Source organism: Platalea leucorodia, assembly GCF_965183815.1.
Source record: "Platalea leucorodia genome assembly, chromosome: 10".
Classification (NCBI taxonomy): Eukaryota; Metazoa; Chordata; class Aves; order Pelecaniformes; family Threskiornithidae; genus Platalea; species Platalea leucorodia.
The window spans coordinates 25,287,642-25,301,139 of record NC_138832.1 but is presented as its reverse complement, the minus strand read 5'-3'; the positions used below and the strand labels follow the sequence as shown (position 1 = coordinate 25,301,139).

At 70.7% G+C, this 13,498-nt stretch overlaps 1 protein-coding gene across 3 annotated transcripts; it reads left to right on the top strand.

The window, feature by feature from the left end:
- The first annotated feature begins 246 nt into the window (after positions 1 to 246).
- SHROOM4 (shroom family member 4) lies at positions 247 to 12,676 on the top strand. Of its 3 annotated transcripts, none has more exons than XM_082323671.1 (10): positions 247 to 378; positions 3,848 to 3,999; positions 5,183 to 5,314; positions 5,893 to 7,840; positions 7,969 to 8,030; positions 8,448 to 9,071; positions 9,330 to 9,752; positions 9,835 to 10,021; positions 10,681 to 10,953; positions 11,032 to 12,676. In XM_082323671.1, exons 1-10 carry the CDS (start codon positions 253 to 255, stop codon positions 11,299 to 11,301), a joined length of 4,197 nt encoding a protein of 1,398 aa, XP_082179797.1. In that variant the 5' UTR covers positions 247 to 252; the 3' UTR covers positions 11,302 to 12,676. The 3 variants fall into 3 exon arrangements, with proteins under 3 accessions (XP_082179797.1, XP_082179796.1, XP_082179798.1); XM_082323670.1 differs by having other exon boundaries at positions 5,851 to 7,840; XM_082323672.1 differs by lacking the exons at positions 247 to 378; positions 3,848 to 3,999 and adding an exon at positions 4,363 to 4,493 and having other exon boundaries at positions 5,851 to 7,840.
- Positions 12,677 to 13,498: the final 822 nt, after the last annotated feature.

Here is a 13,498-nt window from a genome sequence, read left to right as displayed (position 1 = left end):
CGAGCCAAGCTGAGCTGTGCCATGCCGTGCCATGCCACGCCGTGCTGAGCCGAGCCGTGCCGCGCCGCGCCGATCGCCGCCGTCCCCCCGCGCCTCATTGGCGGCGGCGGGGCAGCCCCGGTGCCGGCCCGGCCCCGCCCCGCCGCTCGGCTCCGCGCCGCTCAGGGCGGGCGGGCGGGGGTGTCATTTCCTCCGCGGTGCGGTGCGGTGCGGGGCCGGGCCGGGCCGGGCCGGGATGGGGCGGTAGCGGCCATGGAGCGGGCCGAGGGCCGGCCCGGCGCCCCCCAGTACATGCATGTGCAGCTGCAGGGGGGCGCGCCCTGGGGCTTCACGCTGCGCGGCGGGCTGGAGCACGGCGAGCCCCTCATCGTCTCCAAGGTAGGCGCCGCCGGACGCGGTCCCGCGTGGGCTCCGCGGCATCCCCCCGCGAGGAGCCTCCGACCCGCGGCGGGGCGCGGGAGGGCGGCGGACGCCCGGTGCGCGGCGGCGCCGGGGGCGCGGGGAGCCCCGGCCGTGAGATCGCGTGTCCCGGCGCGGCGGGACGGGGCCGTGGCCGTGACCCGCACCCACGTCCCCCCGCGACCCGCCACCCCGAGCCGCGGGGGAGAGTGGGAGCGGGGACCGTGGGGGCCGAGGGGGCGGAGGGACAGCCCAGGCCCGGCGGCAGGAAGAAATTCCTCCGGCACATCCGTTGGGCTGGCGGCGGGGGCGGCCCCCGCGCCCCCCCCGTCCCCGTCCCGCGGGGCGCGGCCGGCGGGGGGGGCAGCCCCCCTTCGTGTGCCCACCCGTGGGCGCGGCGCCCATGGGCACCCCCGGGATCGGGCTCTGCGGGGACGTTGGGGACCGCGGTGGGGGGCACGGGGGTCCGCCCCGTCCCGGCACCCCGAAACGCTTGGGCAGGGCCGCGCCCGGGGCAGGGGGCTGGTGTCGGGGTGCGGTGCCGAGCGGCGGAGGCGCAGGACCCGGCCGCCCGGGTCCCTTCCGCAGCCGGGAGCGGGGGGAGCGAGGGTGGGGCCCCACGGCCGCGACGTCCCGCCGCGCAGGGGGTCACCGACTCCCGTGGCCTCGCCGGGGCATCGCCCCCCGGGAAACCCGCTGGGAACCGGGCAGCAGCCGGGGGTGCCCCAGCGCCCCGTCCCCCCGCGGAGCCCGGCCAAGCCCCTGTCACCGGGCGGTTTGGCTGCCTGCCCGCCTGGTGCCACCGTCCTGCCGGGCCGGGGTGCTGGCGGGCCGGGCTGTGCCGCGGCCCCGGGGCTGCCTCCCCGCCCCGAGCCGGGCTGGCTGCCCCCCCCGGGGCCAGCCCTCCCCGCCCTGCGCCGGGACGCGGGCAGCATGGTCTGGCTGGGGGAGCTGGAAAAGTGGCTCCGGTCCCTGCTCTGCGCCCTGGGGTGGCACCGCCGGCGGGCGGGAGCTGGGGCCCTGCTGGGGGCCGAGGCGGCCGCTGCCCGCCCCCCGACTCGCTGCCGGGCCTCGGGGCTGTGGGTCCCGACGGGTCCGCCGGCTGCTGGAGGGGGGAGCAGGGGGGCCGGGGGACGATCCCCACCGCTGCTCAGAATGGGGGGGGGGTCCTTGTGGGCCGGGGGTGCCGGCCCCCGCGCTCCCCCGGCTGGGCCGCTGCTGCCGCGTGTGCTCTGCAGACAAAGGGGGCTTGTTCCAGTGCTCTGTGCATTCAGGGGAGGGTCCCCCGGGGCGCCCGCTCCGCCGCGGCTGGCCGAGGTGTGTGCGTGCCGGCCTGTGCGGGGAGGGAGCAGACCCCTCCTGCGGTTTGGGGGGCCCCAGGCCCCGCGCCGGTAAGGGGAAGGGGGTCCCAGCACTCAGTGAGACAGTTTGGCCTCTGAGCCCGGTCCGGCTGAGATCTCTTCCTGTGGCAGGGTCCCACGGTGGGGCTGGTGTGGGCTCCGTGGGGCTGCTGAGTGCCCCCCGGCACAGGGCCCCTGGGAACGTCAGGGGCAAGAAGGGAGGTCAGCTCGGGCACTGCCGTGGCTGTGACTCCTAAGACGAGTCTCTCCTGGGGCAGGCAGATATTCCTGTGAGCCAGTTGGTGCCCACCATTAGGGCCCAGAGTGAACACCAGGGGTGGTGTCAGGGAAGTGCCTGGGACTGGCCTGGCCAGGCAGGACAGCAGGCGGCAGGGTTTGGCTGCCAGCACTGAGTTCACTGGTGGCGAAGGCAGAACAAGGGGCAGTTTGTGTCAGATTTAGCTCCTGGTGAGCGATGCCAGGGCTGAGCCGTGTCTGTCCTGGCACACGTGGTGGCCCAGACGCGGGTGCAGCCCTGGTGATGTCCTGCACCGGGCGGGGGGGTGCGACAGGACCCGTCACCACTGACTCAGCCCTGTGGCTGTGGCAGGACAGGGTGGGCACGTGGCTGGGCAGAGGACTGGGGTGAAGGTGCAGCCTGCCCTGCCTGCCTTCTCTGCTGGAGCTGCCCGTGGTGGGCAGCAGCGTGGCAGGGGTTAAACCTGGGTGCTCCAGTGAGTGCATGGTGGGACTGGGAGCCCTTGCAGGCAGCTGGGGCCCCATGCCAGGAAGGCAGCCCCACTGCTGACTCCTGGGTGGGAGGGCAGCTGTGCCCAGCTTTGGCATGGCATTGCAATTCCCAGGTCCCTGAAAAAATGGGAGAGCTGTGGGGCGTTGAGCACAGCCGTGCCAGGCAGAGCCATGGGGCAGTGCCGGGGTGGGCAGGAGGCCTGGCTGCCCCTGTCTGGCTCCCCAGGTGCCATGTCTCCCACAGGCAGGGGGGTGCTCCCTGAGCCCTGCCTGGGACCACGGCTGGGAAGGGGCGCCCAAGGGCACGTGCACGGTGGCCAGCCTGCTGGGGAGCCACGGGTGCCCCCCGGCACTGGGGCCTGGCTGCCGCCCAGGCTGGGCTACGGAGACGGCGCTGCGGGCAGAGCTCGTTTCTCTGCCGGGCCGGGAGCGGCAGGGCAGGGTGAGGAGCCCATGGGCAGGGTGGACGCAGGAGTCCCGGCATGGAGCCAGGCCAGCTCTGCCCATCATCCTGCCGGCAGCTGTAGGGTCCGGCCAGGTCAGGCTCCACATCCATGCCAGGCATGGGGGCACAGGGCACCCCAGGTCCTGCCCCATGCGCCTGCATGCCCGGTGCCGGTGCCACTGCCGCCACGCAGCCCAGCAGCTGGGCTCACTTGCCAGCCCAGCAGTGTGAAGGGCTGGGCATGGCGATCCCTGGCCATCGGGAGCAGCAGGGTGAGCAGAAGTAAGTGCCAGCACCGGGCGCTCTGCCTGCCCCGGCTGGGCACTGTCCATCCCAGGGCTGCCCGCGCTGCACCTACCTGTTGGGGCAGAGGGGATGGGCTGGGGCCCCTCTGTGCTGGCAGCACCGTGGCCCTGTGTCCTCCAAGCCATGGTGTTAGGGGGTACCAGGCTCAGTTTGGCTGTGGATGCCAGGATAGGGTAGGCATGTGCCAGGCATAGCTCGGCATTTGCCCTGCTGTTGGTTCCCCTGGTCGCACACGGCATGATGGAATCCTTCAGGCATCGAAATAACCACGGGTGCCCAGGCAGGGCCGACGTGGGGCTGGGAGCAGCGGCAGGGGGCTGGCATCCGTGCCGGACAAAGGGCCCTTGTGCTGCCCGCGCCCGCGGGGGAATCTGCTGGGACGGGACATTTTTCTTCTCCCCCCCTCCTCGATGCCCTTTCCTTGCTCAGAAATTCATGTGACTGGGGCAGGGGGAGAGCCCGGCACTGCAGATCCCTCCACAGTGCCTGGGGCGCAGGCACCCCCTTTCTGAAGCCTCTTTCTCCCCTGGCACCCAGCAGCAGCAGCACACCCTGTGGGGTGTTCTGGGGGGCTGTTCCCCCCCTGACGCCCCTCTCTGTCACCCAGGTGGAGGACGGGGGCAAGGCTGCGCTGTCCCGCCAGCTGCAGCCGGGCGACGAGCTGGTGAACATCAGCGGGACGCCGCTGTACGGGTCGCGCCAGGAGGCCCTGATCCTCATCAAGGGCTCCTACCGCACCCTGAAGATGATCGTCCGCAGGTTGGCAGTGCTGCGGGTGGGGGTACGGGGGGGGCGGTAGTGCCGAGGACAGGGTGCATCGCCTGCCTGGGGGACTGGCGGGAGCCTGGCGGTGCCCCTGTCTCCAGCCTGGAGGTGCCCCGTGCTGGGATGGGATGGGGGGCAGCCCCACCATGGCTGCCAGCACCCCATGGTGGGTGGGGGTTCCCCAGCCCTGTGTGCCGCCAGCAGAGCCAGGGCAGTTCGGCGGGCTCGCCACCCCCTTGCTGGGCGGTATCCTCGAGCGTGGCCGCTCCTCTCCCTCCCTTCCTGCCTGCCTGCCTGCCTGCTGCCTGCCTGGGAAAGGAAGGAGAGGCAGGGCTGTGCAGTGCCTCCCCCCCAGCCCGCATCCACTCCCCGGCTGCATCCTGACTGGGCTCCAGCTCCAGCGGCACCCAGGGGCTGGGGCGGCACAGGGCACTGCCCACGGGGCAGGGGGTGCCACGGGGCTGTGCCGGGGCTCAGCATTATCCATGGTGAGTTTGGGGACTCTGGGGGGGGAGGGACCCCTGTGTTGACCCCGCAGCTCATCCCTGCCACCCTCCCTGCCCACCCGGCAGATGCTGGGGCAGCACCGGGCACTTGGGGGGAACAGGAGGTGGCATCTGCCCACATGTCTGTGCGGTGGCACTGGACATCACTGCCTGCGTGCGCTGGGGGGGACTGGAGACCGCCACGGCTGCCTGACACAGGGAGTGGGACGGGGCCTGGCACAGGACCTGTCCCCGGGGACGTGATGTGGCTGGTGCTTGCTGCAGATGCTGAGGGACCGAGGAACAAGGGGAGAAGGTCAGGCTTGCAGTAGAGACATTGATGTGGCCCCAGGGTCCCTTGGTGTGCCCTCGGAGCCGGTCCAGTTGCAGCAGGGACCCTCGCCCTGCCGGGGCATTGCCTATGGACTGCGCTGGGGCCACGTCCTCAGTCCCCTGTTGATGCTGGCAGCAGGGACGCTGCAGGCAGGGGAGCCCTGGCAGTGGGGGGGAACTGTGGGATCCCCCTGCCCAGTGCCGGCTGCTGGCAGGGCTGGACCCTCCTTGCCGCTGTCCCCCTCAGGCGGGCGCTGGCCTGGGGGGGACAGGAAGCCCCGTAGGAAGTGACTTCAGCCCCGGTTCCTCAGCCCGGCTTCCTCCCCATTCTTGTCCTCTCCTGCTGTTGCTCTTGGCAGGAGGAGCGTGCCCGTCCTCCGGCCCCATTCCTGGCACGTGGCCAAGCTCGCCGAAAGCCGCCCCGACGCCCCCGCCATGCACTGCCCCGCTGACGCCTTCAGCCTCTCCTGGCCCTCGGGGTGTGATGTCAGGTAAGACCCCCGACCCACCCCCGGGGGCACCCATGGGACTGCGCAAGGGGAGGGGCGGATGGGGCACCCGCTTGGGTCGGGGTGGGGGTGCAGAGTGGGTGCTCGCTTGCTTGCCCCATGCCGCTGTCAGGCATCCCCCCATGTCCTGCTGCCGCGCTGCCCTTTCCCCTGCCTGTTTACTCACTGGTTCCCGGCAGGAAGGGGCGGTGGCTCCACCAGAGCCGGCCAGGAGCTGCCGAGTCCCAGAGCCCCCCTGCCAGAGCGGGCAGGTCCCAAGTGGCCGCAGCCACGCACGCCCTGTGTCCCCTTGCCCTCTCCCCCTGCCGGCATCAAGGCAGCCTTGGTGCTGCCCCCAAACCTGGGGGTGAAGGGCAGGTTGGGGCTGCACCAGCCTGTGTCCCCCTGTCCTGGGGGGGGTGGTGTATGTGGTGGTGGGGTGTTGGCTCCCCGGGATCTCGTGCCCATTGGAGGGACTGGTGGGGAGCTGGGTGGGGGGTGGCAGGCGCCCCTAACACCGGTGTGGGGCCGGGCGGCAGCGAGCTGTCCCTGCAGTGGAACCCGCTGTCCCGGCACTGCAGCACCGACCGGAGCAGCTCCATCGGGAGCATGGAGAGCCTGGACCAGCCCAGCCAGGCGTACTATGAAGGGGACCCCTCACCCGTTGACCAGGGCATGTACCACAGCAAGCGGGACTCTGCCTACAGCTCCTTCTCTGCCAGCTCCATCGCCTCTGACTGTGCCCTCTCCCTCCGCCCTGAGGAGGCTGCCTCCGTCGACTCCGGCCTCCAGGGCCCCTGCAAGCTGCCCGACGGGCGCTACCTGACCACGGGGGCTGAGCTGCCTGCCAGCCAGCACCCCGAGGCCTGGCGGGCCCCCGTGCCCCCCCAGCCCCCTGTCAGGAGGGACAGCCTGCGGGCAGCCCCAGCCGGCAGAGGGGACAGGCGGCGGGCATCAGTGTCAGCAGACATGCTGCATGCCAAGGGCCGGTGGATCTCTGACACCTTCCTCTGCCAGCGGGACGGGGAGGCAGAGGCAGCGGGCGGGAGGACGCCGGCGCCGTACCCCACGAAGGACCGTCTCTCTGCTGACCAGTATTACATGCTGAGCTCCCACCCGGACCGGTGCCCGGCTGAGCCATTCCTGGGGCAGAGTGCGGAGCCTGGCGACCGGCTGTACCCGGATGGCAGCGTGCACCGAGTGCCGGATGCCACGGTGGCGGGTGACAACCTGTTGCTCTCCCCCCTCAAGGGCCACGTGCCACACCGACACAGTGCTCCCGAGCAGCTGCTGGCCTCCCAGCTCCGCTCCCTCAAGGTGGGCACCAGCAGTGGGCGAGCCTCGCCGGCCCCTGATGGGCACCGCTGGACCCTTTCCCCGCTGCACCCCGAGGGCAGCCAGCCGGGGGCTGTGGGGGCTGGCCAGGACCCCCTGCTCTGCCCGGAGCCGTGCCGCCGCCTGCCACCCTGCCGCTGCTGCCCCGAGCCGCAGCAAGCCTGCGGGCAGGACGGGCGGGGGGCCAGCCTGGCGCACAGCACCGAGGGGCCGGCCGAGGAGGAGAGCCGGGTGGGGGGCCGGCGAGCTGGGGGTCCTCCCCACCGCTCCGCTCAGATGCGCCGCCGCAGCGACCGCTTCGCCACCAGCCTGCGCAACGAGATCCAGCGGCGCAAGGCCCAGCTGCAGAAGAGCCGGGGTCCCAGCGCCCCGCCGCCCGGCGAGGAGCCAGTGGAGGAGGCGGACGAGCCCCCCGAGGGCAACGTGCCGGTGGAGGCACCCCGCGCCCCGGCCGAGCGGCTGAGCCCCGCGCCGAGCGAGGAGGGCAGGAAGCCCGGCCGCTCCGGGGACCGGGGCATCCCCACCCCTGACCCGCTGCCGGTCCCCAAAGGGCCCCCGTCCCCTGAGCGGGTGGTGCCGATGGGCCGGGGCCGCTGGCGCTGGTCCCCGGAGCGCAAGCTGCAGCGGCAGCGCTCGCCCAGCCCCGGCGAGCTGGAGGGCTACGGGCGGGGGCCGGCGGCCCCCAGCTCGCCGCCGCAGGGCGGGGACGAGGCCATCCTCCTGCCCTTCGCCGACCGCCGCCGGTTCTTTGAGGAGAGCAGCCGGCCGGCGCCGCCCCGGCACGGCAAGCCCCCGGCGGGTGATGCTGGTGCCTTCCAGCCCCCCGGCCCCGAGCGCCGGGACGCCCACCGCCTGCCCGTGGACCAGCCCTATGGCTCCCCCTCGCCCGGCCGCCCCGGCTCCGCCAGCCCCTACGCCGAGTGCTGCCGGGAGCAGCCCCCCTGCTACAAGCCGCTGGGGAGGCCGGTGGAGCTGGAGTACCTGCGGGGCCTCTCCTACCCTTACGGGGGTCCCCTGCGCCCCGAGCCCTGCCGCTACTGCGGGGGAGACCCGTGCCCCCCGCCGCTGCCCCGCGGCCATGCCTGCCGTTGCCACCCGCAGCCCTGGGGACGCTGCCCCGACTGCTGCTGCCCGGCCCCCCGCTCCGGGAGGGAGGAGAGTGATGCCTGGCCCCCCCGGAGAGCTTTCGCCCCGGTGAGTGAGCCCCACGGGACTGTGTTGGGGAGCAGCCTGGATGGATGGGTGGGGGTTTGCTGGGGAGCCTGGGTGCTGGGGAGGGATGCTGACCCTGCTTTCACACTCCCTTTCCTTGCCCTGTGCAGGAATTTCCTCTGGATGAGTGGGAACCGCCGGCAATAACCAGGAAAGCTAGCCAGTCCATCAGGTGAGCCCATGCTGGGTGACCCATGGGCCAGTGGTGGTGCCAACAGGGTGCCGAGGTGTGCATGCCACTCGGTGGGGACCGCCGTGATTTTGGCTGGTGATGTGCAAAGCACTTCCCTTAACACCCCAGCCACAGCCGTGCTGTGCCCTGTGAAGCGGGGTGCATGCTGCCTTGGGCAAGCAGGGCCCAGGTATGCAGGGAGGTGCCCATGGGGGGGTTGGTCCCTCCTTACCCATCCCCAGGGGGCTGGGGGCATCTCCGAGGGGCTGTGCCCAGCGCAAGGAGCACTGGGAGAGTGTGGGCTTCCCCTGCCAGCAGGTCTGGGTGACTCCAGCTGGGGAAACTGAGGCAGGGGTGGGCATGAGCTGCCAGGGGGGGTGACCGTCTGGGGGGATGCATGCCCCCTTCTCTCCTCAGCGAGCTCTCCCGCTACCAACTGGGCTTCCCGAGGCTCGGCCCCTTCCGCCCCTGCTTTGAGTCTGCTGAGCCGGAGTGGCCACCCTGCTACCGGGCCACGTCCACGCACGACCTCTCATGGGATGGCAACCGCCTGGCCTGCTCCCCGGAGAGCCCCCCGGACCCCCTGCACCGCCCACTGCGGGGCAGAGCCTTCTCTGAGAGCCACCTCAACCTGGAGCCTGCCAGCCCCCGGGGCTGCAACCAGAGGGATCTTCTCCGTGCCAAGCTGGACCCCCCCGGCATCCCCAAAAAGAAGGGCCCCCCACCTCCCCGACCGCCTCCCCCCAACTGGGAGAAGTACAGGCAGCGCCGGACATCCCAGCGCCTGCCAGATGGTTCTGGGCAGCGCCTGCCAGATGGTTCTGGGCACAGCTCTGCATTCACCACTGCCCCGGTGCCAACCCGCAGCATTGCTGAGGCTGTGCGTGAGCGGTCGCAGAGCCTCACCGGGGAGCAGGGGGGCCGGTCCCGGGGGCACGCCGCTCGCCCCCCTGCCCCGCCAGGTGCCTGGCCCCGACCTGAGCCCCCCGGATTGCTCCGCAGGACGCCCGAGCCCGATGTTGGCAATGCTGAGATTTGCAGGCAAGTGCCGTCGCGGTGTGGGGGTGGGAGCGGGGCTGTGGGCACAGCCTGGGCACGGGGTGGCTTTTGGGGCCATGTGGCCCTTTGAACCCTGCATTGGTGCATCCTAATCCACCCCTTGGGGCGGGCTGCAGAGTTTTCTCGGGGTGGGGGGTGTCCCTGACCTCTTTCCCTGGGGTTGGCCTGGCCCTGCATGTCCCAGTCCCCCATGAGCGGGCAAGGAAGCTGACGTGGGTGCCCCTGGGTGGGTGTCGACAGGGCGGCAGGTGCCGGGGAGGAGCGGCCAAAGGCAAAGCACCCCTGGGAGATGGAGGAGCAGCCCCAAAGGCTCGGCCGGAACCAGGAGCGGGGCTGGGTCGGTCCCTGTGGGGTGGGTGAGTGCTCCCTCCCCCTACATGGTGGTCCCGGCCCCACCATCCTGGAGGCACCCAAGCTCAGCCCCGGAGCAGCGGAGGAGGTGAGCTGCCAGGGGGACCGGCCCAAGCCCTGCCGCGTGGACTCAGAGGAGCTGCTGTGGGACGTGTCGGGCAGGGACCACTCCCTGGCTGGCATCCTGGCCCCGTCGGCCCCCCTTGGCACCGCCACTGAGGTGATGGGTGAGCTGCAGGTGGCAGGGGAGCGGCAGGCCTGGCGGGAGCGTTTCCAGCAGGACTGGCGGCTGGAGGCCCTGGCACAGGACAGGTAGGGCTGGCGTGGCACCGGGCACCCTGCCGAGCACAGGCTGCACCCCGCCACCCCCGGCGCTGAGCCCCTGTCTCTGCAGGCAGGGCTTTGAGCCCATCTCGCCGCCCCCCGGTAGTACTGCCAGCTCTACCTCCTACCCGGCGTATTACGGCATGGCAGCAGCCAAAGCTGAGCCGCTCGGCAAGGTGAAGGAGCTGCCAGAGGTGGTGGAGGGAAGCTCGGAGGACGAGGAGGAGGAGGTGGACCACAAACTGGTGGAGAAGAAGGTAAAGCAGGCACTGCTGGGGACGGTGCCCCCAGGGTTCCCCACTGCCATTGGCCAGGTGCTGGCAGGGACCAGGGGCATTGCCGGATGCTCATGGGGACCGGGGCATCATTGGTCGCTCGCGGGAACTGGGGGCATTGCCGGATGCTCATGGGGACCAGGGACATCGCTGGGTGCTCACAGGGACCAGGGGCATTGCTGGATGCTCACAGGGGCTGGGACATTGCCTGATCTCTGCGAGGACCACAGGCGTTGTCAGGTGCTTGTGGGGCCTGGGAGCATCACCAGATGCTCATGGGGAGCAGGGGCATCACCAGATGCTCGCAGGGACCAGGGGCATTGCTCAGTGCTTGCAGGGACTGGGACATTGCTGGATGCTCTCAGGTACCAGGGGCATCGCTGGGTGCTTGCGGGGACTGGGGGCATCACTGGGTGCTCACAGGAACTGGGGGCATTGCTGTATGCTCATGGGGTTTGAGACATTGCTAGATGCTTGCAGGGACTGGGGGCATTGCCAGTAGCTCATGGGAACCTGGGGCATCGCAAGATGCTCATGGTTTGTGGAGTCCAGTGCAGCGTGGCACACCTGCACCCGTGTGCCAGTCCTCCAGTCCCAACAGGGGGTGTCCCCAGTTGCCCCTGACCCCTTCCCTCCGGCAGCTGCAGCTGATCGAGAGCCTGAGCCGCAAGCTGGCGGTGCTGCAGGAGGCACAGCGGGGGCTGCAGGAGGACATCAGCGCCAATGGGGCGCTGGGCGAGGATGTGGCTGCCCGCCTGCAAGCCCTCTGCACGCCGGGGGAATTTGAAAAGTACCGCCTCTTCGTGGGTGACCTGGACAAGGTGGTCAACCTCCTGCTCTCCCTCTCGGGGCGCCTGGCCCGGGTGGAGACCGCCCTGGGCAGCCTGGGGCCACACGCCTCCGCCGAGGACAAGGTGGGCATGGGGCACAGTGGCACCCGCACAGCGTTGGGGCGCGGGACCCCCCACCAACGCTGCCCGTCTCACCCGCAGGTGGCCCTGCGGGAGAAGCAGCGGCTGCTGGCAGCGCAGCTGGAGGATGCCAAGGAGCTGAAGGAGCACGTGGGGCGGCGGGAGGAGGCGGTGGGCGCCATGGTGGCGCGGTACCTGCCCGCCGAGCACCTCCAGGACTACCAGCACTTCATCAAGATGAAGTCAGCCCTCATCGCTGAGCAGCGGGAGCTGGAGGAGAAGATCAAGCTGGGCCAGGAGCAGCTCCGCTGCCTGCGTGAGAGCCTCGGCCAGGCCCCCAAGGGCTGCTAGCCCCCTGCCCAGCCTCTCCCTGGGACCCTGGCTGTGGCCCCAGCTTGCTGCCAAAGCAGATCTGGCCCCTCAGGGGCTCTCCCTGCATCCATCCATCTGTGCAGCCCCTGCCTTTTATTTATTTTTCTGGTTTACCGAGCAGGGGAAGGAGTGCCAGTACAGGCACTGGCAGTGGGGGTCATGCCACAGAGCTGCCCTGGGCCCTATGGCCACCCAGCACCCTGTGGCCCAGCGGGACCAGATGGACGAATCCTGCCATCTCCGCTCTCCCCCAGGTCTTTCTGTGCCTGCGGGGGTCCCTCCACCTTGTCCTGAGCACCAGTGCCTGTCCCGCAGCTGGTGCTGCACCATGTGCCTTAAACACCCCCTTCGGCTGCCCCAGGGCATCCCCACACAGTGCCTGGAAGGGTTAAACCATCCTTGCCCTCCGTCGTGTCTGTTTGTCCAGCTCTGTCCATCTGTCCGGTGGGAGCGGAGGAATTTCGCCCCCGGCATCCTCTTCCTCTCCATTGTGTCCGAAACAATGGCCCTGGCCAGCAGGTCCTTAACCCGTTCCCTGCTGTCCTGAGGCACCGTGGGGACCCGAGGCGGGTGCTGGTGGGTGCTGTGCACCCCTCTCCCGGGGAACACTTTGGTGGGTGCCGCTGGGATGGTGCCCTGCCAGGGGATGGGGTGCTGGGAGCAGTAGACCGGGGGCTGCAGGTGCCCCCTGCCACCAGTGCTGTGGGCATGGGCATCACCCAGTCTCTGCCCCTGCACCAGGAGGGATTAATAGAGGAAAAAAACGATAAGGATGAAACAGGGCACCTGTCCCCCTCCTCTGTGCTGCAGCAGCCCCAAATAGCACTTAGACCTCACCCTGGGTCACCCCAGCGCCTCGCTGCTGTCTGTCTGTTCCCACGGGACAGGCAGGTGCCTCGATGCTGATTTTGCACAGGAGTTTCATGCAACTGGCAGCAGCTTGGCATGTGTGGGGGGAAGCGTTTTGGGGAGGCAGGGTGGGCCTCACCCCTTTTGGGGGTGGCCACAGCTGGGCAGCCCAGCTCCAGGGTGCAGGCAGCACCCATGCCTGCCTGCTTGGCACCTGCAGCAGCCCCCCTGCGTGGCTGCCCCCCCCCCCCCCCCCCCCGCCTATTGAACACTACACCCCACACCTACCTGGCCCTACCCTGGGACGGTGCCTGGCAGGAGCGGGGTCCCCTGCATGCCCCCCGTCTCAGCCACCCCCCGTGCCTGCCCGGGGACACTGCTGGGACCAAAGACTGCACCCACTGGGAGCTGTGGGACATGCTGCTCGCAGGGGGGACCAGCAGCCCTCAGCAGGTCGCTGTGCCGGGGGAGGGTGCCGGTGCCTGTGCCTTGCTGCGTGCCATTGTGCCTCTCTCACACTAAAGCTGCAGCAGCTGCTGCACGACTTTCCGAGTTGTGTCTCGTGTGGTTTGTCCCTGCATCCCCAGCCAGCAGCACCGGGACTGGTGAGTGCCCGCCGTGGGGGGAGTGCTCCAGCTGGGGTGAGCCAAGCCCTGGCAAGCTCTTGGGACCCAAATTCCCCCATAGCACTGCAGGCACCTGGGGTGCAGCCGTGGGCAGGTGAGTCCTCTGCACCCAGTGCCACCAGACTGGGTCTGGGCAGGGGGCAGTGCCTGGACCCCTCCCCAGGTGCACATGGAGGGGGCACGGCGTTTGAGTGACGCTTGTAGCGTTGTACCTGGCACTCAGCCACAGCATCGCTGCCAGAACGTTTAGGGTGGCACCGGGGAGGGGGCGGCCCAGGGGGGGTGGCAGTGCCAGGGAGGTGGCACGGTGCTGCTGCTGCCGAGCCGGCTCTGGGGTGCCCTGGTTCACCCCAGCACGGCAGGGTGGTGCGGGTGGGTGCGGCCACTGTTCCCTGGTTGGCCAAGTGCCTTCCCCGGGGCCCCTGCGTGCCAGCCGGGCACCGCGGAGCGGGGCCTGGCCCCCCCTCCCCGTGCAGGGGCAGCGCGGGCCCCCTGCCCACGCCTGGCAGCCCCACGACCCGGGCAGGGCCGGGGCAGCCGCGCTGCAAGGGCGGCGCTGGCCGCTGGATGGCACCAGCACCCGCGTGTGAGCACACGCACACGGGCGTGGGCGCGTGCGCACGCACACACATAGGAGTGCAGGTGTGCGTTAGCACACGCCCGTGGGGGCGGGCGCGGGCGCGCATCAGAGAGTGCATGCA

What these genes read in the sequence shown, in the direction of transcription:
- SHROOM4 (XM_082323670.1), top strand. Translation starts at nt 253, where the DNA reads ATGGAGCGGGCCGAGGGCCGGCCCGGCGCCCCCCAGTACATGCATGTG. An exon ending in CTGAAGATGATCGTCCGCAG is followed by an intron (nt 4,000 to 5,182) that starts GTTGGCAGTGCT and finishes TGCTCTTGGCAG; the next exon opens with GAGGAGCGTGCCCGTCCTCC. An exon ending in CCCTCGGGGTGTGATGTCAG is followed by an intron (nt 5,315 to 5,850) that starts GTAAGACCCCCG and finishes GCCGGGCGGCAG; the next exon opens with CGAGCTGTCCCTGCAGTGGA.